Source organism: Melopsittacus undulatus, chromosome 17 (genome assembly GCF_012275295.1).
Source record: "Melopsittacus undulatus isolate bMelUnd1 chromosome 17, bMelUnd1.mat.Z, whole genome shotgun sequence".
NCBI classification, from domain to species: Eukaryota; Metazoa; Chordata; class Aves; order Psittaciformes; family Psittaculidae; genus Melopsittacus; species Melopsittacus undulatus.
Window position 1 is genome coordinate 436,985 of NC_047543.1, and position 24,385 is coordinate 461,369.

Sequence of the window (24,385 nt, forward strand, 5' to 3'; positions counted from 1 at the left end):
GGGGGATGCTTGGCTCAGCCTCATCCCACTACCGCGTGCCTGCAAGGACGGGGTTTTTGGGGAGCAGCTCCCGGAAAGGGTCGGTGCCGCTGTGCCCCCCCCATCCCCAAGCAGGGAAACCCAACTTGGGGCCCCAAAACCAGCTCCTTGGGGGGCTCCGGTGCTCCCGGTTGTAGGCTCCCTCCTCCCGCTCGGAGCTCCCCTTCTGTGGCTGGGGGGGGGGGGGGTCGGTCCCTCCGCTCTCCTCCCCTCCATTTCCATCTCAATACCCGGCACCTCCGGCGGCTTTTGGGCTCGGGCCGAGGCGGGGCCGGACGCGCGGGTGAGGGGCTCGCAGCGCCCGGCGGCTTTAACCTGTTCATTGGGGGGGGGGGGTGAGCGGCTGGGCGGGGGCTGCGGGCGAGTCCTGCCCTGCCCGCAGCTCTGCCCGCCCTGCCCGCACCCAGCCGGCCGAGCGGGAGGCAGCAGCAGCGCCGAGGGGACGCAGCCGCATCCAAAATGCTTCTAGGTGGGTGAAGCGCAACCTCCCCCCACCGCGGAGCAGCGGGGGGGGAGCGGGGTCCCCCCTGGGCCGGGGGGAGCGCGGTTTGTGGGGACGGGGGTCCGGGTGCTCGCCCTGCGCTTGTCCCGAGCATGGGATGCTCCGGAGCCCGTCCGAGCGCTCCTGCGGGCAGCGGCTTCCAGCGAGTTACTTGAGCTTGGGAAACGGCCGTAAATCAGGGAGCGAGTTGGGCTTGAAGGGGGAAAATCCATCTGGGTGTTTGTTATCTGCGGGATAGCTCGGCTGAGGTCATGGGGAAGAGGAGTGTGTGTGTGGGGGGGGGGGGGGGGACACGACCTTTCCATCTCGCTGCAATTTTGGCCACAGACTTGATAGTGAAAAATTGAGGTGGGTTCTTCACTGCTGGGGAAGAGCTCCAGGAACGCGTGGGGCTCGGAGCGAGGGGCTAAGCAGCATCCAACCCCAACCGTGATTCACCTGCAGGGTCCCCATCCCGCTCCCATCAGGGCTCCCCACCGCAAACCACCCTCGTGAGGTTTTCTTCTTCCTAAGCAAACTGGGTCGTTGCCGTTCCCTGCCCGAAAACCCATTTAAAGAGCTGGTTCTTTTTATTTGCATCAACAAAATGGTCCCTCCAGCCCCGGCGCACACGCAGCCCGTTCCTCGGCTCCAGCCTGCACATCCTCATGACTTGCGGGGCTCAAGCTGAGTTTGAATCACTGCATCGCATTGATTTTTCCCAGGGCTGCAAAAAGAGGCAGAAAAAGGTCGTGGGGCTGGCAGGGCTTCCTCTTGCCCTTGCTCTTTGTTCGGGTGTCAGCTCCAGCTCGTGTTCTTGCTGCCCCCGTGATGAGAATGCTTGGATGGTTTTGGGGGGGGGGGGGGGCTGGCAGCTCCTCTGTGGGGGGGGGAAGCGGGTGTTGGGGGGGGGTTGGGGGTGCTGTCGCTGCCTCGCTGCCCTGGGCTCGGTGGGCTGCGGCCGCAAATGGAGCGTGGCGCTGCGCTAGGACCCGTTCCATGGCCAGAGCCGGGGCTGGGCATTTCGGTGTGGTGGGTCCGTGCGGGCAGAGGTGCTGGTTTCCTCCATGCACGTCCATGTGCATGTGGGGTGCACATAGGTGTGAGCATGTGCGTGTCTACACGCTTCCAGGCACCGGAGGCAAACCGAGGGCTCTCTCACTGGTGTGGACTTGCGGTACGGGGCTGGCACGGCGGATGGGGCTCCTCCGGGGTGCCCGCTCTGCCCTTCCTGCAGCTTTGCCCCTCGGATGGCTCTTGGGATCATTTGGGTTGTCCTAAGTTTGAAACAGCCTTTCCTCTGCGAGCTGCCTTTCCCTGTGCCTCTGGAGCGTGTGGTGCTGCTCGGGATGTTTGTCCGGGATACTTGTCAGGCAAAGCAGGTTTAAAACAAAAGAACCCGAAGACCAGCAACAAAAATAACCCCAACCCAAACTTGGTTTTAGCTTTGTGGTCTCAAATATGTCTGAAACGTTGCAAAGCCGCTAAAGCTTCAATACTGAACCAGGCTCTCGCTGGTGATCTCTGTGCCCTGGGTAGAGAAACGTGGTGCTTGGAAGGTGTTTGTGCTGTGCTGCTCCCTGTGAGTGCTCCGCGTCCTCTTCCTGCTGTGATTTAAACACCCCTTAAGAATCAAGTGGGAACCAGGAGCCCCGCGGCTCCGCTTGGTGCTGCAGAGCAGGATGGGACCGTGTCTGGGCCCTGGTGCTGCTCTGGGTTTGCTTCTGTTAACCGGCAGCTTAATGGGGCTCCGTGTCCCCTCTGCCGCTGTAAGGGTGAATGGGGAAGGGAGCAAACCGGGTTTGGTTTGGGGCTCCTCCATCGGGTGGTGGGGCTGGGGTTGCTCTGGGTGGGTTTCCCAGTGCAGCACTGGTTTTATTGCCAGGGGCTCGCACCAAGGAATGGCCTGGGGAGAGCATCCGTCTCCTGGTTTCAATCCTGAGCTCGCCCAGCGGGGGCTCTGAGCTACTCCGACAGCCTCAGCCTCCCCTTCGGAGTATTTTTAGACCAAGCTGTCATCTAATCTTGACCTCCAGTATGATGTGGGTTAGAAAATATCACAGCACTGGCCAAGGGTATCATTCACCATTTACTTTTTAGCTGGTTTGGAACCATACCTCACCTGGAGTAACGAGCTGCGAACGGGGCTTTAAACAAACCTGGACTTGGCTGAAGCTTGTGCTGCTGGCACCGGGGCTTTGCGGGTCCCTTCCAGCACGGCCTCATGTCCCAGAGCCCCGATGGCCGCAGGGGCTGGCCATGCAGCACACGGGTTTTCCCCTTCTCTAGCAGGATGGCAGCAGGAGTGGGCTCCGAAGCGATGCTGTGAGAAGGGTTTTTCCCTTCTCATTTCTGTCCCTTGCTCCCTGGCCAGAATGAAGTGAACTTGCCCGTAATTGTCCTGATTTAAACGATGCCCTGGATAAAGACTGAACTACCCTGGGCTCCTGTCTCTCCCTGAGCTTCCCATCCTTCAGGAGCACCCCGACCTGTCCCCCACCACCCCAGAGGAGGTGGTGATGGTGGGGAGGGCAGGGGTTTGTGATTGCACAGCCCGGATCGGTTCAATACTCGCTGCCTCCTTCCTGCTCTTATCCCAGGTCAGGATGAGCCCAGCTCCCTCCCGAGCTCCTTGGTACTGGTCCCAGCAGGATGCAGGGGATGCTGAAGGGTTGGGGCTGGATGGGTGCTCATTGCTCAGTGCTGATTTTTCAGATGGGGAGATCTGGGAATTATGATCCAAGGAGAAGTGGGCTGGATGCTTGTGGACATGGGGGAGGAAAAGAGGCTGGATAGAGCAGGACCTCCATCCAGTTTTGCCCCTTAGGCATGGTTTAGTACATGGGTTGTGCAGGGTTATGGCTTGGGGCAGCTCCTGGGGTGCTGGATGCAGCTGAGGCGCCTTTTGAGGACCAGGATCAGTCGGGAGGGGGGGAAATCTCCTTGTCTTCTGCTCTCGCTCCTTGACAAAAAGACTTTGCTGCCTTGTGGGGGGGACACTGCCCTGTCTCTGCTCGGAAGAGCATCAGCCCAGAGCCAGGGTGGCTGCGGGGGGGGGGGGGGGAAATAAGCACTGCCCCCCCCTCCTGGCCAAGGCGCCCTGTCTGTGGCCATGCCCCAGAGTTTGCAGATGTCGTTTGAGTTGGTTTCAGGGCTGATCCCTGCCAGCTCCAGTCACGCAGGAGGAGGTTGTGACAAGGGGAGGGAGGAGGGAGGCAGCGTCCTGCAAGCTGGTAGTGATGGGGGCTCCTTCTTCAGCAGCACCCTATGGTCCCCGCTCCGCTTCCCCTGCACAGAGCTGACCTGTGTGATGGGTGGCAGGAGGGTGGCCGCTGGAGCTGCGTGCTCCGAGGGGATGGGGCTGGCTGGGTTAGCAGCTCCGGAGCACCAGGAGCTGCTCTTCCCTGCTGGAAAAGCTCGGTCATTGCCCGGAGGCTGAGATGGCTCAAAGCAGAGAAGGCAACCGAAACCCCACGAATGTGCTTGGACTCAGGGATTTAATACCCTTGGGATAACGTGTCTGGGATTTCAATCTCTTCTGCTCAGCTTCTTGTAGGCGCAAGGACAAACCGTCGGGAACGCGGCCGTGGGGAGGGGGTGGGTACCAGGATCCATCCCTTTGGCAGCGCCGCTGGGAGCTCCGTGCCCCGGGTCCGGTTCAAACGGAAAGTGTGGCTCATGGCAGATGATGAATGCGCTCGTGCAGCCGGGCACCTGCCCGCCCGCCTGTCACCGAGGGGAAAATAGCCCCGATGGAGCCAACCCAGGCTCTGCTGCAGCACTGGGGCCAACAGCAGCGGTCCCGGGTCGGTGCCTTTGGGAATGGCGGCCGGCATCCTGCGGGGATGTGAGGGCCGCGGTGCTCGGGTCCTGCAAGCGCTGCCCACATCCCTGCTAGAGCTGGAGGCTCCCAGTAGGAAGGTTGATGTTGGGAGCCCCAGGGCAGGGTCCCTGGAGCTGTGGCCGTGCTGGGTGAGGAGTTGGTGCTGCTGTGGTTGATTTACCCCGGGGGGGGGGGGGGGGGGGGGGGCGGGGAGGCTTTTGGTTCCTGCCTGGTCCCTGTTGCTTCTTTTGTTTCCCTGCTGTGGATTTTCCCTGCCTGGCTCCTTTTGGCTCCTGATAACAAGAGTCTGCACTTGTACCTGGTGTGGTGAAAGCGGAGGGGAAGGTGGGCAGGGGTTTTGCCAAACCCACCTGTTTTCCAGGACTTGCATGGGGGTCTTTGGTGCTCCCCATCCCTCTGCTCTGGGTTTGGGTGCCTCTCCCGGCAATCCTGCTCCGGATGCTGGGAAACAGGGGATGGGGCAGCCTCCAGCCTGAAAACTCATTAAAAAGCCTAAGTCCCCTTTTCTCGCCTGCATTAGCACAAGAATAAATAGTGCATATTTTCGGCCCTGGGAGCCCTGTCTCTGGTTTCACCCAGCTCCTGTTAGCATTAACCCTGGGCTGAGGTGCAGGGCAGGAATGTCCTGAGAGCAGGAAGAGCCTCGGGACATGCGGGGGAGCCTAAAGAGAGGAATTCACGTGGGGGCCCCATCCCCTCCCTAGTGCGGAGCCAGCCTGAGCCAGGTACAATGGAGCCCCTAATCCTGGTTCTTACCATGGGGCCGCAGCTCCGCAGCCGGAGCATCCCCCAGCGCCGGACAGCGCGGGGGGGGGGTCCTATCCTGCGGGATTCTGGTGTCCTCAGGAGCCGTGTTTGGGGAAGCAGAGGTGACGTAGTTGAGGGGCTCTAAATTTCACTCCGTTTAGTGCTAAAAGGAGTTTTATTTGGCACGAGAGGAGGCGCAATGCTCAGTGGGGAGCCCCAGTGTGAGGGGTGGGTGCCAGGCTCTCAGCTCTGGCCCAGCAGCGCTGTTAAATGGAGTCTGAGCTGGAGCTGGCTCCGTGTCCCACCGTGGTGGTCCCCAGGGCCTCGAACCTGGATTTGCCAAAGCCCATCACCGGTGGCCAGGACTGGGACCTGCTTTTCCGGTCCTGGCTCTGCCCAGCCCCTGGGGCACCCATCCCGGCTGATGCAAACGCTATTGCAGCTCATCCGGCCGCGTGTGCGGGGGGGGTCCCATCGCCTTTGTCCTCCTTGCATCCCAAAGGATGAGGTCCCAGCGGGGGGGGACACGCACCGGGCGCATCCTCCCCAGCTCACCGGCCACCGCATCCCCGCAGCCCCACGGCCAAGCCCCGGCCGCCGCTAGTGGCCACTGCCGCCGTGGGCTGCGGGAGCAGCGGCGGAGCCAGAGAGTCCCCGCAGCAAGATGGCAGCTCCCGTGCGGCCGTGAGCTTTGTTCCGCAGCCGGACGGGGCGGCTGGTGCCTGCCTGCGGATGCGGCTCGGGTCCGTTGTGGTCCCGTCGGCTCCGCTGGGTCTGGGTCAGGCTCTGTCCTTAGGTTTCGTTTTGGGTTTTTTTTCCTATTTAAGAACCCCAAAGCTGTGAAGTTTGCGAGCCCCCCTCAGCCCAAAGCTTATGGCAGCCTTTACATGGTACGTATGCAGGGGGAGGGCTGGGTGCGCGGGGCTGGGTGCCGGAGGCTGATGGGGGCTCCTGAATCCCGAACTTCCCTGCAGACAGTGCTGTGCCCTGCGGGGGGACCGGCGGGATGGGGGGTACCTGGTGTCACCCCCTCCTGCGCTGCTGCTTCTCCCCATGGCCAGCAGCAGCCCCGGAGCGATGCGCACGGTGCAGGGAAGGAGCCAGCGCTGGTGCCGATGCGCAGCGGGTGCTGTGGGCAGGGATGCTCCATCCCCAGCTCTCCCCACAGACCCTCAGTGCTGTTTGGGGTTTTTCCTTCCCAGGGTAGCGGGTTTTGCAGGAGCCAGCGCTGGGGTAGGTAGGGACAGGTTTGGGAGTGAATGGGGTCTGTGACAGGGAGGGAATGGAGGAATCAGCCCCCCCCCCCGGGCCATGCGAGGGGACACTGAGCTCAATGCCTGCCCCATGCAGGGATCGGGGTAGTGGGTCTGGGGCACTCATGAGCCATGAGTGAGGCTGTGCCTGCAGCTCACTCCTGCTCGGGGTGAGCCCCAAAGCTCTTGGGGCACAGCAGGAGCATTGCTGCAATCCCAGCCCTGCAGAGCCCGTGTCCCTGGGGAATGTCTGATGGGTGCTGGCAAGTGCAGTGGAAGCATTCAGCAGGACAGGGCTGGGCTTTGGCTCTCGTTGGCAAGTCCATTGCAGATCCCTATTAACGTGCTTCTGAGGACACTGCTCCGGCCGCTGCTCGGCAGCTCTGGGATGGACAAGGAGCTGGATGCAGCTTTGGTGGGAGCCGTGGGAATCTCTCCCTGGGGGCTCCTGGCTGCACCGTGCCGAGGTGTGGGGAGCAAACCAACCCATGTTAAACACCAGGAGCAGGATGCAGAGGGAACCCATGTGCCTGTTGTGAGCTTTGGGAGTCCTGTGCTCCCTGGGGGAGGAAGGGAACCCCCATCAGGGCCCTGTCCTGGGGGTTCTCTCTGCTTCCCCAGAAGCTTTTGCTGCTGACTGTGGTCAGAGCTGAGTTTTGGGTTAGCAAAGCCCGACTGTGACCTGGGCTGGTTGCAGTGCCCAGGGCAGGCTGAGGGCAGCCTCTGCTCCATGGGGATGGGTGTTGGCAGCTCTGACAGCTCAGTCAGGAGGGGTTCCCCTTCCCAAGGGGCTGTTTGGAGGTGCTTGGTCCAAAGGCAGCTTTGAACCTTCCAGCATCAGCCGCAGTGCGAGGTCTGGTGTATGGGGAGCGTGGTTGGGTGTCCCTGTGGCCATGGAGAGCGTGCGAGGTGCCGGTGCCACCACTGAGGCTGCCGGTGGGGCCCTGCCGCTGCCTTAGCAGCCAGGAACAAACGATGAGCGCAGGCTGAGGTTTGCAGGGCCCTAATCCCTTTCCCTTGTGTCTCTTTCGTCTCCAGTCGGACCAGAGTTGTAATAGACCTTCTTACTAGAATTAAATGTAGAGGCTGCTCCTCCAAGCACGGTTCGGTTCATCTGTAGCGTTTGGTTTCCCAGCCCCAGCAATATGGTGCCTCCAGGGAAAAAGCCAGCTGGGGAAACTTCCAATTCCAATAAAAAGTGTAAGCGCTATTTCAATGAGCACTGGAAGGAGGAATTTACCTGGCTGGAGTTTGACTATGAGCGGAAACTCATGTTTTGCCTAGAGTGTCGGCAGGCGCTGGTGAAGAACAAGCACGGTAAAGCCGAGAACGCCTTTACCGTGGGCACGGACAACTTCCAGCGCCACGCGCTGCTGCGGCACGTCACGTCCGGCGCTCACCGCCAGGCGCTGGCTGCCAACCGGGAGCAGTCGGTGTTCGGGAGCCGCGTGCCCCCCGAGCTGCGCTCGCTGCTCAAGGTGGAGGTGAGCCCGGCGAAGGTGGCCGTGCTCACCACCGTCTATTGGATGGCGAAGGAGGATGTCCCACAGGACAAGTGCTCCTCTCTGCTCGAGCTGCAGAAGTTCAACCTGTGCCAGGCGCTGCTGGCCTCCGAGCACAGCCAGTTCTACCAGCCCGGCAGCGCCAGGGACATGCAGGTGGGTATGGCCGGGGCTCAGCACCCACACGGGGGCTGCAGGGATGCAGAGAGGGGCTCTTTGTCCGGGACTGCAGTGATGGGACAAGGGGTGATGGGTTCAGACTGCAACAGGGGATTCAGGTCGGAAGTAAGGAAGTTCTTCCCTGCGAGGGTGTCAGGATGCGCAGAGAAGTGGTGAATGCTCCATCCCCATGACTATGATTGTATATTTCATGCTGCTTCAGGCCAAACAGTGCCATGTGGCCGCCTGTACCCACCGCACTCAGCAGCATGGGTTGGGTGCCCCGACTTTGCACTGGGGTCACTGGATCCTCCTGGAGATGGGGGCCCAGGAGGGATGCACATGGGAGCAGTGGCAAGAGGCCAGGCAGGAGCTGGGGTCCCTGGCTCACAGGCGCAGCAGGGTTGACTGCGTTTGCTGATGGGCAGATCTCCATCCTGGTCCTTGCCCAGGTGAATGTGCCCCATGGCCCCAGGGTGTATCCGTGATAAGCTTGGGACCACAGAGCAGGCTGTTCTGGGCTGTGCTGTCATCCCATAGGGGAGCTGGGAGATGCTGCTCTTCTCCATCAGTTCCAGTGGAGACTGGAAGTTCCTCCGCACTAAATCTCAAGGTGGCACTTTCTCAGCATCATTCCCTGATCTGATGGGCTCTATTGAAGGAGCTTGAGCCTCATGGTCACGGGTCTGTCTCAGGGAGTCCACGAGCATCCTTTCCTCTCGGAGCCTGCCTTGAAGGAGGAAAGCTCAGGAGCTCCGTTAGCACACGAGCACTGTGGGTTTTTCCTCTTTTTGCCCTAAACGGAGTGATCAGAAGGATCAAGGAGCTGGAGAGTTCAGAAGGATTTTCTGTATTTCACAAATGGTTCCTGCCTGTTCAAATCAAATTAATTTTTTAGTGAGTCTTGGCCATTTTCCAGCCCTTTTAGGTCTCTAAAGAGCCGTTTTTTTGCTGCGGATACACCAAATCCACTAATTAGATTTCTCAGCCTGAAGTGCTACTCACAGTGTTCACACACTCCGAGGCAGTTTCCCCTTCAAACCAGGCTGTTTGCCTGCAATGGGGAAAGCTGAGGAGGGAAGGGAAAGCTGCTGCAGTTTTCCTGCTGCTCCCACCCATGCTGGGCTTGTAGAGCACGAATGTAACTGCTGAAGTCTGGATGGAGGTGGTGGTTGTGCTGCCCATGGGGTGTTCGGTGCTGCTGGAGCCATGGGGCTGCTTTGGGGGCCATCGAGGGCAGGAGCTCGGATGCCCTCATCTCCCGCAGGCTTCTCGAGCTCATTTGTGTTTCTCTTTCCCTCCATCCCTGTGCATCCCTTACCGGGCTCAGGCAGCGATGGCCAAAGTCCTGCACAACGAGGACAGGCACCGGATCAAAGCCTCACCGTTCATGGGGCTGGTGCTGGATGAGACCGTGGACGTCCTGGCGCGGCGCAGCCTCGCCGTGTTCACCACCACCGTGTCCCCCTGCAGCGGGCAGACCTCGGCCACCTTCCTGGGCAGCTTCGAGCTGCCCTCCGGGGGGGCGTCCGCGGTGGCAGGGAAGGTGGCCGAGGTGATGCGCTCCTTCGGCATCCCCACCATGAAGCTGACCTGGCTCCGCTCCGACAGCGCCTCGCTGGTGGCCGAGCGGCTGAGCGGGGCAGGCACCGCGCTCACCTCCCTCTGCCCGCTCCTCATGGAGATGCACTGCTTGTCCCATGGCAGCTCCCTGCTGCCGGCCGACGGCATCGGCAGCATCGAGTACCTCCAGAAGTACGAGACCACCGTGGATGCTGTGTACAGGTTGTACTCCAGCTTCAGGGGGGAAGGAGATGCTCTGCAGGAGCTGCGGAGCGTCCTGGACCTCTGCGAGATAGACCTCGGGAGCCCCAGAGCCGTCCCCTGGACTTCTATATTCCCAGCTGTGGAAGCCATCGATTCCTCATGGCCCACACTGGTGCTGCTGCTGGAGAGCGAGGCTGAGAGGTCCCCTGTGGCCCATGGGCTCTGTGAAGAGCTCAAGAAGTTCCAGTTCGTGGCCTTCACCAAGATCCTTCTGGATGTTCTCCCCATCTTCCAGGAGCTCAGGTGCTTCTTCCAGCTCGAGGACTTTGACCTCTCCATCCTGAAGCCCATTGTCTCTGCCACGGCCACCACTCTGCAAGCCCAGAAGAGCACCAGCGGCCAGAACCTGCAGGAGTTCCTCAATGAGATGAATGAGCATCCCCAGGATGACCCGGAGGGTGAGAGCCACCTCTACTACAAGGGTGTCGAGCTGGCCAACTGCTCCAAGGTGCATCTGATGCACTTTGAGCACCTGAAGGAGAGCTACCTGGAGAGCGTCCGGGGCAACCTGCTGGACAGGTTCCCCAGCAGCGTCCTGGAGACCATCAGCTCCTTCTCAGCCATCTTCAACCCCAAGTGCTACCCGCAGTCTTTGGAGGACATTGGCACCTATGGGATCAGCGAACTCAACTTCCTCCTGCAGGTTTACTCCCGGGTGGTGGTGAGTGAAAGAGCCCTGAGCGACTTCCCCCTCTTCAAGCGGATCGTCTTCAGCCTCAGCCAGCTCTCCTTCAAGGACCTCTGTGTCAAGCTGGTCTACAGCAGCTCCGAGATGCACGAGCTCTTCCCGGACTTTGCCGTGCTCGCGGCCATCGCCTTGGCCCTGCCGTTGGGCTCGGTCCTCACCGAGAAGATGAACCGCGGCCGGGAGCTGCTGCGGCGCAGGCGGATGCGGTGCGGGAAGGACGAGGGGCTCTCGGACATCATGAAGATCGCCATCGATGGGCCGGCCAGCAGCGAGTTCGACTTCGCCTTGGCCATTGAGTACTATGAGGGCATGAGGGAGCCTGGCTTCATCATGGCACAGGTGAAGTGAGGGGAGCCGCGTCCTGCGGGCACCAGCTCGATGCTGCCCTTCCCCATCGCTGGATGGTGACCTGCTCCATGCTGGGAAGAGGAAACGGGATCCTTCCTGCCGGTCCCACATCCTCCTCATCCCCCAAACACCGAGTTGGGAATCTTGGAGCCACCTGAAACCCCAAAACTGCTGAGGTTCAGGAGGATTTGTCATCCTTTCATTTCGGGAGCTGGAGGCAAACCTCTTGAGCTCAGATGTCACGTTGCCTTTGCACAATGACACCCAGCAGCTCAGCCTTAATCCTCTGCAAAACTGTCTCATTTTTGTCGGTTTGGAGCCTGGAGGATGATGCAGAAAGGCGAGTGCAGTGTTCCAGCCTGGAATGCCTGGCGGTGTGTGTTGGCATTCCTCGCGCACAGCACAAAGTATTTTTAGCAGTGGCATCAAGTCATGATCATTTCAAGAGCAGGAGATGTAGAGAATGATCCTGTAATCACCGAGGAAATAGTAACTTTGAAATGCATCCTTGTGTATATATGTGTATGTGTGTATATATATACATAAATAAATATATATAAATATCTATATTAAAAGGTCTATCTGAATTTTCCTGCTGCTGGAAGTACAGAGATCTCTAACAGGACTTTTGTTTCTTGCCATGTCAGAATAAATGACAAACAGGGATCCAAAAACCAGCGAATTCCTGGTCTTTCCAGAGCATCATCAGGTACCTGCGTTCCCTTTGCCCTCTGAGCAATCTAAACCCAGAGTCTTTTAACGTCTGCTTTCAGGGCAGACCTGAGGCCTTTAGCTTGTGTTGTACCTTCTGATCACTGCCCTCACCCTGCAGTGGGCTCTGGTGCTGTGCATGGGGTGTCTGGGTGTTGTTATGGGGCCTCTGGGGGGGGGATGGATGCTGCAGCTCTGTTGGGGTGGGTGTGAGGGGTCTCTTGCCACTGGTTTCAATGCAGCAGCCTCAAGCATCACTTGGTCCAATCCGGGGCACCGGGTCTTCCTGTGGGATTCAGCTCCTCTCCTTCCCTGGGTAAGTTCCCTGTGCTGCAGGCGCAGGTCCGTGTCCAGCAGGATTTGACCCCATTGTCCCTAACACTGACAGTCCCCATTGCCCTCAGGGGTGGTTTGCTGTCTGTCTGACCCAGGGGTACCCATGTTGGATGGGGTGTCTCAGGGTGTCTCGCAGGCTCCCGTGGGCACACTGTGCCCTGTGCCTGTGGAGGAGGCAGGGAAAGCTGGAACTGTGTCCTCGGGGCTGGCAGCAGGTGACTGCTGATGGCCCAGAGCCCGTGTCCTTCAGCTGATCCATAGGGAGGAGATATTGGTTTGATGGCAAGTGTGTTCAGGTGCGAGCTGCTGGCTCACCAGCATCCCTCCATTGGGGTATGTGATTCTTGGCCTGCCCTTGCTTGGCAAGGTGGGGTTTGCTGCTGCTTTCTGTCTTCATGAAGAGGGGGGAGCCTGTGGCTGTCAAGAGCTGGATTTAGCAGGGTGATGCTCACACTGCCCTTATGTTCCCAGGGAGCATGGTCCTGCTGCGGGTGCTGCCTGGAGCAAACCTCCTGTGCTGGGGCAGCTGCAGCATCGCTGTCTCCAGGCCTGGCCCATGGGTGCTGAGGTCCAGGTTGGGTTTGCTGGGTCTGGTTGCTCTGGGAGTCCAGCACAGGGCAATCTATTTATTAATATATTCATATATATCAATCTATAGATTAATAATAATAATGTAATATAGGTTATTCTATTCATTACTGGTCCGGACCCTGAGCAGCGCTGGGGCTGCTGTGGTGCACAGCAGGTGTTGCTCCTCTCCTGATGGCAGCCTTTGGTGCTACACGTGCTTCCCAGAGTCACCTGGAAGGAGCTGGAGTCCATTCAGCCTGTGCTTGGCCAGAGACAAAAGCTTTAAAGCCCTGGGTAAGGAAAGTGAAGACGCCACCAAAATGCCCTGAGAACACCAACAGCCGGGGGGAGCCAGGCTGCTTCCATGGGAGTACAGCGCTCCCGTCTCCATCTGTCCGGGCAGACTCCGCACCAGATGCTCTTTGGAGGCAGCCGGCGTCTGTGGAGATGGGTCCTTGGCAGATGCTCGTGTTGGTATGAAAACACCTGCGTTGTGGCTGCTGCTTCGTGGAGGTTCTGATCTGCTCACAGGGAGATGATGCTGCAGGCGTGTGTGTGGGATGAGGGGGGGAGACAGGCTGGGTGCAGCAGGCAGGCACGGTCCTGGGTGGGCTGGGTTAACAGCTTTCATTCCAAGGGACCCATCCAAGAGTGGGATGGGAACCGGGCTCAGCTTCAGAGGGCTGCAAAGGGGCTGAGCTGGTGGCTGTGGCCTGAGCTGCAGGTAGAGGATGTGGCACCACAGAGGTGATGTTGTGTGGTTTGGGGTCTCAGTTAAGAACATGCCCCCCCTCCCTGTGGTCCATGAGGTGCTGGGAGCACAGAGCTCCTTCACTCCTCTCTTTACACCAGCCCTTCAACACGCACCATGGAGCCCTGAGAGCATCCTGTCCACAGGGGGATGGAAAAGGGCAGAGGATGGCCCCATGCTGGAGCTGGGCGCCGAGCATCTGGGGATGCCATTCACTGGCACAGCCCACGCTGCCAGGGCCATGCCCATCACCTCGGGTAAGGTCGTGTCATTCCATACAGACCTGGTGGCCCTGCCACTGTCCCCAGAGCAAATCCCCTTAATTCAGCATCTAATTAATACCTAAAAATACAGCCCGCAGCTGCTGGTGGAATCTGCCCTGCAGCAAAGGTAAGGCAGGAGCCACAGAGCTGCTGCCCCATAACCTTGGCGAGGTGCCTCAAGAGCATCGTGTCCTGGTGGGTGCCTGAACACACTGATGCTATGGAGCCATTCAGCCCTTCTGCTCCCTGGGTCTTGTTTCCTGCAGTGGCAGAACCAGGAGGGAAAGGTCCTGCCCCCTCCGCAGGGTCCTGTCTGGGGTCTCTGGGCTCTCTCCTAATGCCTTATTTTACCCCTGGACAGCAGGAATATGGTTAATATCCAAATCTGCGCTCAAGGATGCACCAGAGCTGTTGGTGTATCTCATCCCCACCATGTCAGTGGGCAGTGTCTGCACGTGTCCCCCACCACTCCCAGCTCCTAAGGAGCAGAGCCCTTGGCTGTGGGGCAGCAGCCAGGATTTACTGCTGGCACGGTGGCATTGACTGAGCTACAAACCCCTTTGTTCAGTTGCTGTTGATGGGGGTGGAGGCATTCACCCGCCCTCTTGATCCTCCAAGTGGTAAATGCAGTATGTATTATATATATACACATGTAGTATATTATATACATGTTATATTATGTATATATCATATATATATGTATTTCTGAGGCTGATGCAGTCAGTGCAAGCCGTGCTGAGGAAGGTGGAGGGGGGACACCCCAGCTCTCCAGCCCAAGATGCCTCCATTGCATCCACTGCTTGCGCCAGGTCGCAGCTTGAGCATCCCTGGGGCTGGAGCATCCCCGGGGCTGGAGCATCCCTGGGGCTGGAGCATCCCCGGGGCCGGCTCTGCTGCCTCGGGTGCGTTGGTGCAGAGATGCTGTTTCCCAGGCAGGTTCCTTGTGCATCGCGCCCGGTTGTGCTCCGGCTCCCTCCCCACCGCTCTGCTTCCCTGCCTCTCTTTGCAAGCAGTTTCCTGCTTTCCCTCCTGGGTGACTGTGGAATTAACGCGATCAGCTCACGCCTCATGGAGCGCAAGGGGGTTTTTGCCTGGAGCGAGGCCTGACCCGTGTGCGCTCTCCCAGAAGGAGGTCGGTGCTGCCCCGGGGGGAGCACCCGCTGCTCACATCCAGGGGAACTTCCACACTTTGCATTTCAGATCTGGGGCTCAGCTCCTGCTGCAGCTCAGCCGCGGCTCGGAGCAAACCCCAGCAGGGAGGCAGCTCCAATGCAGTGTGGAGCGGGGTCCTCATCCTGCACAGGCAGTGTGGGGCCGGATGGGAAGAGCACCGGTGATTGTGGGTCCTGGTGTGGGAGCTCTGACCCTCGTGGGCAATGGGCTGGGATGCTGCTGGGCTCCACCACTGCGCTGGGGTGAAAGAGAACCCAGGAATCAGATAATGAGTACTCAGGAGCACACTGCCCTTGTTGCAGTGGGCTGGAGGAGGAGGGAAGCTGTGCGGGATGGGAATGAGCGCTCCTGCCTCACAGCATCAGGAATCTGCTCTTCTCTATTGGATTTTACTCTTTCCGTTGTGTGTTTTCTTGTTCTCCCCTCTCAGAGCTGGGCATGGGCACAGGAGCCCAGCCTGGGCCCCCCAAGGGTCAGAGGCTGCTTTCCCACACTGGGATGGATAAGTCCAAGTGGGAAACTGCTGCCCTTGGGCTGCAGAGTGGGAGGAAGCACTGGGATGGGGAACAGGCTGGGACAGGTCCCTCCCCTCCCTCCAAGGGGTGCCCATCTCACCCTCACACGCTTGGAACGGGGATGCTGGTTCTGAGCCCAAGAGGCAGAACACAGCCAGGGCTGGGACATTCACCTGCGAGGGGTCTGGAGCCTCATGGCCCCCCCAGCTGCACCACTGCTAACGCTGCTCTTTCCCCTCTGCCTGCCCAGGTCCCTCCGGACACAGCAGCCCCCTCTTAGCATCGTTGCCTATCCCCGGCCGACCCCTCCATCCCCCCTTGGACATCAAGCACTTTCTGACCTTGAGGCTCAACGGGACATCACCGCTCAACCTCTTCCCCAACTTCAACACGGTGAGTCCCCTCCCGTCCCCCCCCCCCGAGGTAACACGGTTTTAACCATGACCTATTCGAGTTTGCAGCTGGAATCAATGGTAATGAAGGAGCTGTGGAGAGCAGTTTGTTAGCTGAAAATAACTGAAGAGAAGGGAAAAGAGAGAGAGGTGTACAAAGACACAGGGCTGTGGATGAGGGGTGAGCCTGGGTGCTGTGGGGCTTTTCCCATCGCTCAATTGGCCTCAAGGTCCCCAACCTCGAGCTACTGGACCCTGTGCTTGGGTTATGCCGTTAAATGTGGCCCTAGTGATGTTCTGGTTGACATCTAAACTGACATGGATGTGGCCAGGGATGTACAACAGCATCTCAGGGCTGCAATGGTGCTTTCCTTACTTGGTGCCACTCTCCTGGCAGGATGGGATCCGCCTCAGGAGCCCCTCTCTTGCCTTGCTTTGGGTCCGTGGCCTGGTGTTTCACTGCAGCAGTGGGGTGGCTGTTCCTGGCTTTGGTAGATGCTCCTTCCCTGCTCCTTTGCTGGCCTCTTGTAAGTGGCTTTGGGATGAAACATGCTCGGAAGGTGCAAATTATCACTGAGATCTTCAAAGACGAGCACAGGAATTAAGTACAAGGTTCCCATTGCTGGTGAATGGGATTCAGACACCGATTCCTTGGAGCTCCTTTGAAAGCACAGCTCTGGCCTGTCCCTGCCCTGTGCCCAGCAGAAACACAGGAGAGGAGAGGGTTTCTGATGCCCCCAAGGTGCTGCTCTCTGGGCTCTTTCTGCACCCACTGGAGTCAGCAGCTGAGCTGAGCCAGGCCCAGGGCTCCCACCTGCTCCTGGTGTGTGCTCTCCAGGGCTGGGCTCCTTCCTTTGGGACATGAGCCTCGTGCACTGGTTGTGGTGCTGCTGTGCCCAGTGGGGACCCCGGGATGAGGTGCTGGGGTTGCCAGGTTGGGTGATGTTACCTGGGTGAAGCCAGGCTGGGAGCTGCCCTTGGGGCTGTGTCTGTGCTGGAGGGGCAGGAGCATCCCTGCGGCTCCTGGGTTCTCTGCTGATGCCAGGTCAGAGGCTCCATCGGGCAGCTGAGCCTCAGGGGTCATTTAGGATGGGGCATCAGACAGGGGATGTCACTGCTTGAGAGAGCTGGAGCTGAGGTGCTGTAAGAGGAAATCAGTGGGTTTGCCTTTGCTCACCCGGTGATGCCGTGCAGGATTCGGTGATGCTGTGCAGGGTTCAGTGATGCCGTGCAGGATACAGTGATGCTGTGCAGGATGCGGTGATGCTGTGCAGGATTCAGTGATGCTGTGCAGGATACAGTGATGCTGTGCAGGATTCAGTGATGCTGTGCAGGATTCGGTGATGCTGTGCAGGATTCGGTGATGCTGTGCAGGATTTGGTGATGCTGTGCAGGATGCAGTGATGCCGTGCAGGATTCAGTGATGCCCATGCAGGATTCAGTGATGCCATGCAGGATGCAGTGATGCCGTGCAGGATGCAGTGATGCCCATGCAGGATTCAGTGATGCTGTGCAGGATTCAGTGATGCTGTGCAGGATTCAGTGATGCTGTGCAGGATTCGGTGATGCCGTGCAGGATTTGGTGATGCTGTGCAGGATTTGGTGATGCTGTGCAGGATTCGGTGATGCCGTGCAGGATTCGGTGATGCCGTGCAGGATACAGTGATGCCGTGCAGGATGCGGTGATGCTGTGCAGGATTTGGCATTGCCCTGCAGAGCAGGAGCAGTTTGCAAGGGCCCAGCAGAACACTTTGCACTTGGAGCAGGTCACAAGACTCTCATGAACCCAGCAGATGTTTTACTCTGCAGCAAACGAAACCTTTCCAGGCTGAGCTCTCCTGCCGCTTAAAGCCACAGCAGCAGGAAAACCAAACCCCAAAGCAACACGGAAGTCCCATTTCTTACTCACAAGGTCCTTTGCAGCTCTTGGGATGTCACAAAGGTCCCAAGTGCATGGCAGAGCCTCGACAGGAGACTCGATCCGAAGTGATGCTGCGTTTCTGACCTCAGTGCCAGCAGGGAGCTCAGTGCAGGGAGCTCTATTTATATCCCTAAGAACATCCAGGGATAAATAAAGTAGTGTGAGTCAATGAGAATTGACCACAAAGCTGAGCTCTCCCTTCTCCAAGTGTGCAGTGCCCAGAGCCTACCTCTGCTGTCGGGATAGATCTGTTGGAGAAGCCAGGACGAGCTGGAACCGACCCGGCTATGGCACAACCCTCACCGGCCTGGGGAGAGCTGGGGTCTGGCACTGCAGTGAGTGCACATGTGGGGAGAAGCTGATGTGATGTTTGTAGTTGCATTGGGAGAGGAGCACAGGATGGCACCTGAGCTCGGGATGCTCTTGGTGCTGTGTGTGGGATGGAGCCCGATGGGATGCTCCTGGCAAAGCACAGTGTGTGTGATGGGGCAGAGAGAGGCCATGGTGAGGGATTGTTCAAGCCCCCCATGTGCTCCCAAAGGCTTTTGAGGACATGGAGCTTGTGTTTGCTTTGGGGTAGCGGGAGCAGTGATGCTCAGCAGCCACACTTGGCTGGGATGTGTGGGGCTGGGTGAGGAGCCGGGTTTGGGTGCATTGGGCAATGCAGCCCCTGGAGTTGCTGAGTCGTGGCCTCAGTGCTGGTGGGTTCCTTGGCAGGTTCAGACCAGGACAGTCCCCAGAAACATTTGCATTGTCCCCTTCCTGTGCATCCTCCTCTGCTCAGGGGGGAGATGGGACCAGGACCCAGCCAGGCCCTGCTCAGAGCCATTTCCCTTCTCTTTGGGTGGAAGAGGTTTCTCTCCAACACAAGCACCCGTGTCTGCCTGCATCCGGGCAGCGCAGGGATGCTGCCTGCATCCGGGCAGCGCAGGGATGCTGCCTGCATCCGGGCAGCGCAGGGATGCTGCCTGCATCCGGGCAGCGCAGGGATGCTGCCTGCAGCCGGGCAGCGCAGGGATGCTGCCTGCAGCACACATCACTGGTTGTCATCAGGGGTGCGGAGCAGCATCTTTGCCATCTGTACCTTCCTCCGGGTCTCCACTGAACCCCAAAAGCCTCTTCATCTCCATGCCAGACAAGTGAGCGGAATTCCATGGCAAAGAGGCGCTTCATTAATCACCGGCTTTTACCATTCTGCTCACTCCTGGAAAGGAATCTGGGGTCTCGATAATGGCTCCGTTGTCCAGGCATGTGCCTCGAAGACGGATGCACCTGTCTCAGCAGCGAAATAGCTCTGCAGAGAAACACGATCGCCTGAAAACCCCGAGCTCTGCTGACAGCAGCACTCAGATAAGATAATCTCCCTATGCCGCAGCATAGGGGAACAATAGTTGCATTGTCGATTATAGCCCCGCTCAGACAAAGAGGTTATTCTTATTCCCCTCCCTCCCTTAATAACTGCATTTGGTTTGAAACAATCATGGCTTTGGGAGCAAGTTTGCTGCTGGGGCTGAGGAATGAGGCTGAGCCCTGGAGAGGGGCAGAGGATCCAGGGGCTGGCAGCAGCTCATCAGCCTGCACGCATCCGCCTCGCCTGCAGCCCCTGCATGGGGACGATGCAGCTCGTGTTGGGTGATGCACTCCTGCCCCATGGGGTACCAGGGCTGCAGCAGCCTCACAGGCAAAGTGTGTACCCGAGGGGGAGCAGGGCACGGTGCAGTGGGCGAGCAGCACCCGTGGCTGTGGGGACCTTGTCCCTCCTGCCCTGGCCCCGGTGTTTGCATTGCCCATGAGCAAGGACCATGCACCCATGGCTGTGCTTGTGCCTTCGGCTTTGCACAGGGATATTCAGCTCCCTGGTGATGGGCACGTGGAGGCTTCCTGGGTGCTCACCTTGATCTCCTCTGCCCTGTTTCAGTGGGTTCTGCTCCTGCATTGGCAGCTCAAGGGCAGTGACAGGGGCTCAGTAATTTGTCACCAGTGCCACCAGTGTCTGTGATGGGGGAGAGGGATGCGGGGACACGCAGGGGAGCTCGGTGAGGCTGCAGCCCCTGCAGCAGCCTCGTCCCCCACCAGGCCACAGCAAGCATTTGGTCCCTGCAGTTTGGGTTTATCCAGGGATGGGTTAGAAAGGACACACACAGGCCCCAAGGCAGCCCCAACGCTCCCTCCAAAGGGGAGCTCTGCTGGTGTTTATGGCACGGGGCATCACCAGTGCACCGTGCCGGGGTAGCCATCACCACCCATGCAGCCCTCGCTCCCTTGCAGATGGACCCGGTGCAGAAGGCAGTGATCAGCCACACGTTTGGGGTGCCCGCGCCGCTCAAGAAGAAGCAGTTCATCTCCTGCAACATCTGCCACCTGCGCTTCAACTCTGCCGTGAGTGGTACCCACAGGAGCATCCCATGGTGCAGGAGCTCTGCCCGCTGACATCCCCATCCCATGGGCACAGGCACTCCCCTCTTTGCCTCGCTGGTTCTTTCTGCTCCGTGTCCTTTTGTCCCCTCCTGCCTTGGCCTCACTGTTTGTGCTTAAGCTGCTTTATCAGCCCCTGCAGTCGTATCTGGTCCTTGGGAGCTGAATGCAAACCTTGGCTTCCCAGAGCTCTGTTGTGGCAGGTGGTTTGGGTTTTAACTCACAGCCATTTATCCAAGTAAATCAAGCACCTTGTAGAGGGGAGGGAGGAAGCATCCATTGATCCCCGTGGTAATGAATTGAGCACAGCTGATCGTTTGTGGGGAACTGATAAAGAGGTTTGAAAGGGAGCAGGAGAGGGATGGGGCTTGCAGGCAGCGGGGCTGGAACAGCAGAAGCCTCCTCTGAATGGGCAGTGCCTTGGAGCCCTTCACCTGGACTGGTCCTGCTTGTCCTGGTGCAAACCCATCTGCTCCCATGAGGTAGGATGGAGCCATGTTCCCCCCAGGGACCCTCATGCTCCCCTTGGGATCCTGTGTGGTGCCAGTGACCCACTTCAGCTGCAGCCCCAACCCCGTTCATTGTGTTTGCTAATGAGGCCCCATGCTCTGATGGGCCTTTTGCTTTCCCTTTCCCATGCGCCCAGCGCATCCCTGACACCATTCCCAGCCCTTGGAAAGCTGTGGGGGGAGGGAAGGGATGCATCTTCCCACCCTGCATGGGAAGCCTCAGCCGGCCTCCAAGGACACCGTGCATATTAATCCACACTGCTCAGTGGTTCAGGGGTTGAATTCATCCCGAATCTCCATCCCACAAACAGCAGAATGGGGCTGCTCCGGGGACAGCGTTTGGGTGATTTCCTTTTGTGCTCATCTTTATCTGCTTGGCACAGGCACGAACCCATCGACGTGTGCTTCGTTACGCAGCAAAGGAGGCTGTGACTGCAAATCCCATGTCAGACACCCATTGGGGTCCAATGGGAGACACAGCCCCCCCCCCCAGCCTACTTTCTTGGGTTATTTTTACAGCCAGCAGTTCACTGGATGTGTCTGAAGGCATCAATTGTGCCGGGGAGACGCTTTTAGAAGCGGCTTGACACATTTCACCGCATCCTTATCTCCGCCGCATGATGCGGTGATGCCTCCGCAAAGTGATGCCTCGGCCCCAGTGCTGGTGTGCTTACAGCGGGTGGAAAACACCCCAGTGGATGTCAGCAAGGGGAGGTGGTAACACATGCCAGCATCCATCTGTGTGTCCTGATGTGTCCCTCTCGGCTCTCCCTCCCAGAACCAGGCAGAAGCCCACTACAAGGGCCACAAGCACGCGCGGAGGCTGAAAGCCATCGAGGCCATGAAGAACAAGCAGAAGGTGATGGGGGCTGATCTGGCCCCCAGCCCCGAGGGCAGCGGGGAGCCCGGCAGCACGGGTATGTGGGCATTAGTGCGGCACAAATGGCACCGTGAGTGTTGATAAAGGAGCTTTTGTGCTGGCATCCCTGGCTTGGGGACAGCTCATGGGGATGGGGTGGAAAATGCATCCCTGGAGCCCCAGCAGCTCATGGTCCTGTGGGTGCTTCTCCACTGTGGGAGGTGTTTTAGATGCTGCAGGAGAGACCATTCCCTGCCTGTGCCCTGAGGGCTCGCACATCCCTAGGGCAGGGATGGGGCTGGTGAGAGCCACATTCCCCCTGCACCCAGGGTCCTGTGCTGAGCCCGGCTGCCACATGAAAGCAGTAACAGGAGGCACCTTGGGAAGAGCCATCCTTGAATGAGCAGATGGTGCCGGAGGTGGTTTTGGGAGCACAGGGATGCTCTTTGAAACCCAGAAAACCCATTGGGGCTCAGAGCACGTTCCCTTCCTGTCCATAATGTCCCTTTTCCCTGCCCAGCCCAAGCCAACGGGCTGCCGGAGCCCGAGGGTGAGTGCAGCTCCCTGGGGCTGACCCCCAGCACCGAGGAGTCGCCGTCGGAGCTGCCGGGCACCATCGCCCCATTGGGGTCCCCCCCGGCCTCGGAGCTGTCGGAGGCCACCTCGGACACCACGAGCGTGACCTCCCCGGGCACCGAGGTGCAGGCAGCGGAATCAGGCAGCAGCAGTGGCAGCTCAGCCCCTGAGAGCGAGGGCAAGAAGAGCAAACAGCATCTGTACTGCCCCACGTGCAAGGTGACCGTCAACTCCCTGTCCCAGCTGGAGGCTCACAACACCGGTAAGGGCATCGCCTGTGTGCAGGGGACCCCAGCTCCATCCTGCCCCCCCCCATATCACCACACACAGCAAGCGTTAATGAACATTGCTTCAATTAGCAAGGGTCAATGAAGGCGCTTGCAAGGAGAAGTGGGGGGGTTTTACCTGCACGGGGGGGGCTCATGGGGTGAGTTGTAGCAAGGTCAAACACTCTCTTATTGTTCACGGCTCTTAATTAAAGGCATTTTCAGATACCTTTAATCAAGTGATTGGAGGCTGCTTTATATTCCATTGCAGCCTGGCTTGAGGCTGACAGGAACCGGAGTGCCGGTGCCGCTTCCAGACGCAGGGTAACCCCAAAGCAGTGCTTTGAGCTCATGGTCGGTTTGAGAAGCCCCTTGGGGATCCGAGCACACTTCAGAGCCCAGCAGCAAGCGATGGCTCCTGGGTTTACAGGGACCCCTGAAGCTTGGGGATGCCCAAGCCCCCCCCCCCCCCCCAGGGGATAGTGATGGGAGGCAGCAACCCCAATGGGGTCTCTGGTGCCAGCTCCCCCCTTTCCCCGAGGATGCTACACAAGGGGGGCACCACAGCTGTAAAGGGAAGAGCTTCCTGTCCCCCAGGTCACACAGAGTGGGGACCAGCTCCCATGCCCTCCCTGTGGACGGCAGCAGCACCGAGCACTGGGGTCAGCTCAGGACACGCCATGGCTTAGCTGCAGACGTGCCCTTTGCTTTTGTCAGCTCCAGTTACGACTTCAGGAGCTGATTTGGGGAAAAGAACAAGCAAAGAAGCAGTTTTCGGGGCTGAGCTGCTCCGCATCCATCCCCTGCACCCGGGCTCCCTGCTTAACGCCTTGAGAAATAGGATGAATTAGCGGAGGCTTGAATTACACAGCCCTTTGCTGCCCTCCCAGGACAGCGCGCCCCGTCCATGGCATGTGGGGAGCTCAGGTCCCTCCTTCCCCACTTCCCATCACCCCGCCGAGCTATTCCTGGCTCTGCAGCCGGATCCTCTCTGACCTTGGGCGCAGCTCAGATGCTGCAGCACAGTGGGTGACAGCTCCAGCCTGTGCTAACGCCCGGGGACAGGCGCCAGGCTCCAGCACACGCTCCACAGAGCAGCTTCCCAAAGGTCTGGCATTGGAGGGGGTCTCTGGGAAGTGGAGCATCCCTGGGCTGCCTGCGGAGCGCAGCTGGCTATGGAGCCTGGCAGGGGTTGGGAATGCTGCATCCCCAGCACGAGTCCAGGCTCCTCTGCCTGCAGGTGCTGCTGGGGACAGGTTGGGGGGCACTGGGGTCCCTCCGGAGGGGGCAGCGCTGTGGGGTGGGGTGGTTGGGGGGCACCTATGGGGCACTCGGGTTTGTTTGCCAGGTCAGGGTTTGCCGAGTGTCCCCTCTGCCACCCAGGTGCCAAGCACAAGTCCATGCTGGAGGGTCACGGCGCCCAGATGCGGCGAGGCCGAGGCAAGCTCCTCTCCCGGGCAGGGCACAAGTCCAAGCGGATCGGGAACAAGGGCAGCATCAACATCCAGAACAAGGCGTTTCACTGCCAAGTGTGTGAGATCTACGTCAATTCGGAGACGCAGCTCAAACAGGTGAGGATGCCAGGCCTGGATGAGCCTTTCCCGTGGGAATAGGGGGGTGCAGGGTGAAGACCCCAGGGCTCTGGGGTGGCTTCCTCACTGTCCTTAGCAAGGTGATGGGTATCCCCTGTGGGTCCCATGCAGTGCCATAGGTCTGCCCTCATCCTGGCTCTGGGTGATCCGGTTGTTTTCCTCTCCCAGCACATGAGCAGCCGGAGGCACAAAGACAGGCTGGCAGGGAAGCCACCCAAGCCCAAGTACAGCCCCTATAACAAGCTGCAGAAGAATGCTGCCCTCGCAGTGAGTATTCTCAAGGTATCTGTCTCCCTGCAGTGACCTGCTTGGTTTGCTCTCTGAAGCATCGGTTGTCATCGCTTGCAATAAGGGACAGAGGGGCTGCTTTTCCTAAAGCCTCAGTTCCCATGATCACATCTAAGCTGCTCCCCTTGGGGAGGGCTGTAGGGGTGGGAAAGGGAAGCTTAGGAACAGCCTGGGAGCCCTCTGGCAGCAGCACGTGTGGTTCTTGCCCCTGTTCCACAGCTCCTGGCTGGGTGCTGGCACAGCTCAGTTAAACCAAGCCCAAGCGTTGGCTTGCAGAGATGCAGATCTTAGCAGAAGTCAGGGCGCCAGGAAAACACTGATGCAGGGAAGAGCCCGTCCTGTGCAAAGGCCAGGACAGGT

At 59.1% G+C, this 24,385-nt stretch overlaps 2 protein-coding genes across 5 annotated transcripts in view; both read left to right on the forward strand.

Annotated features, from left to right (window-relative positions):
- ZNF385C (zinc finger protein 385C) overlaps nucleotides 1-24,385 on the forward strand; it is a 57,130-nt gene that overhangs the window by 29,816 nt on the left and 2,929 nt on the right. For 2 of the 4 annotated variants that reach the window (XM_034070007.1, XM_034070005.1), the window contains exons 3-8: nucleotides 15,458-15,600; nucleotides 19,789-19,899; nucleotides 21,223-21,361; nucleotides 21,824-22,141; nucleotides 23,529-23,716; nucleotides 23,906-24,019. In XM_034070007.1, coding sequence (XP_033925898.1) covers nucleotides 15,458-15,600; nucleotides 19,789-19,899; nucleotides 21,223-21,361; nucleotides 21,824-22,141; nucleotides 23,529-23,716; nucleotides 23,906-24,019 — 1,013 coding nt within the window. Of the gene's footprint in view, nucleotides 1-456; nucleotides 509-15,457; nucleotides 15,601-19,788; nucleotides 19,900-21,222; nucleotides 21,362-21,823; nucleotides 22,142-23,528; nucleotides 23,717-23,905; nucleotides 24,020-24,385 lie in introns of those variants that run through there. The other 2 variants (XM_034070006.1, XM_034070004.1) reach the window with 2 other exon arrangements.
- C17H17orf113 (chromosome 17 C17orf113 homolog) lies at nucleotides 5,777-11,405 on the forward strand. The gene is made up of 3 exons (XM_031042667.2): nucleotides 5,777-6,001; nucleotides 7,403-8,022; nucleotides 9,356-11,405. Exons 2-3 carry the CDS (start codon nucleotides 7,510-7,512, stop codon nucleotides 10,886-10,888), a joined length of 2,046 nt encoding a protein of 681 aa, XP_030898527.2. The 5' UTR covers nucleotides 5,777-6,001; nucleotides 7,403-7,509; the 3' UTR covers nucleotides 10,889-11,405.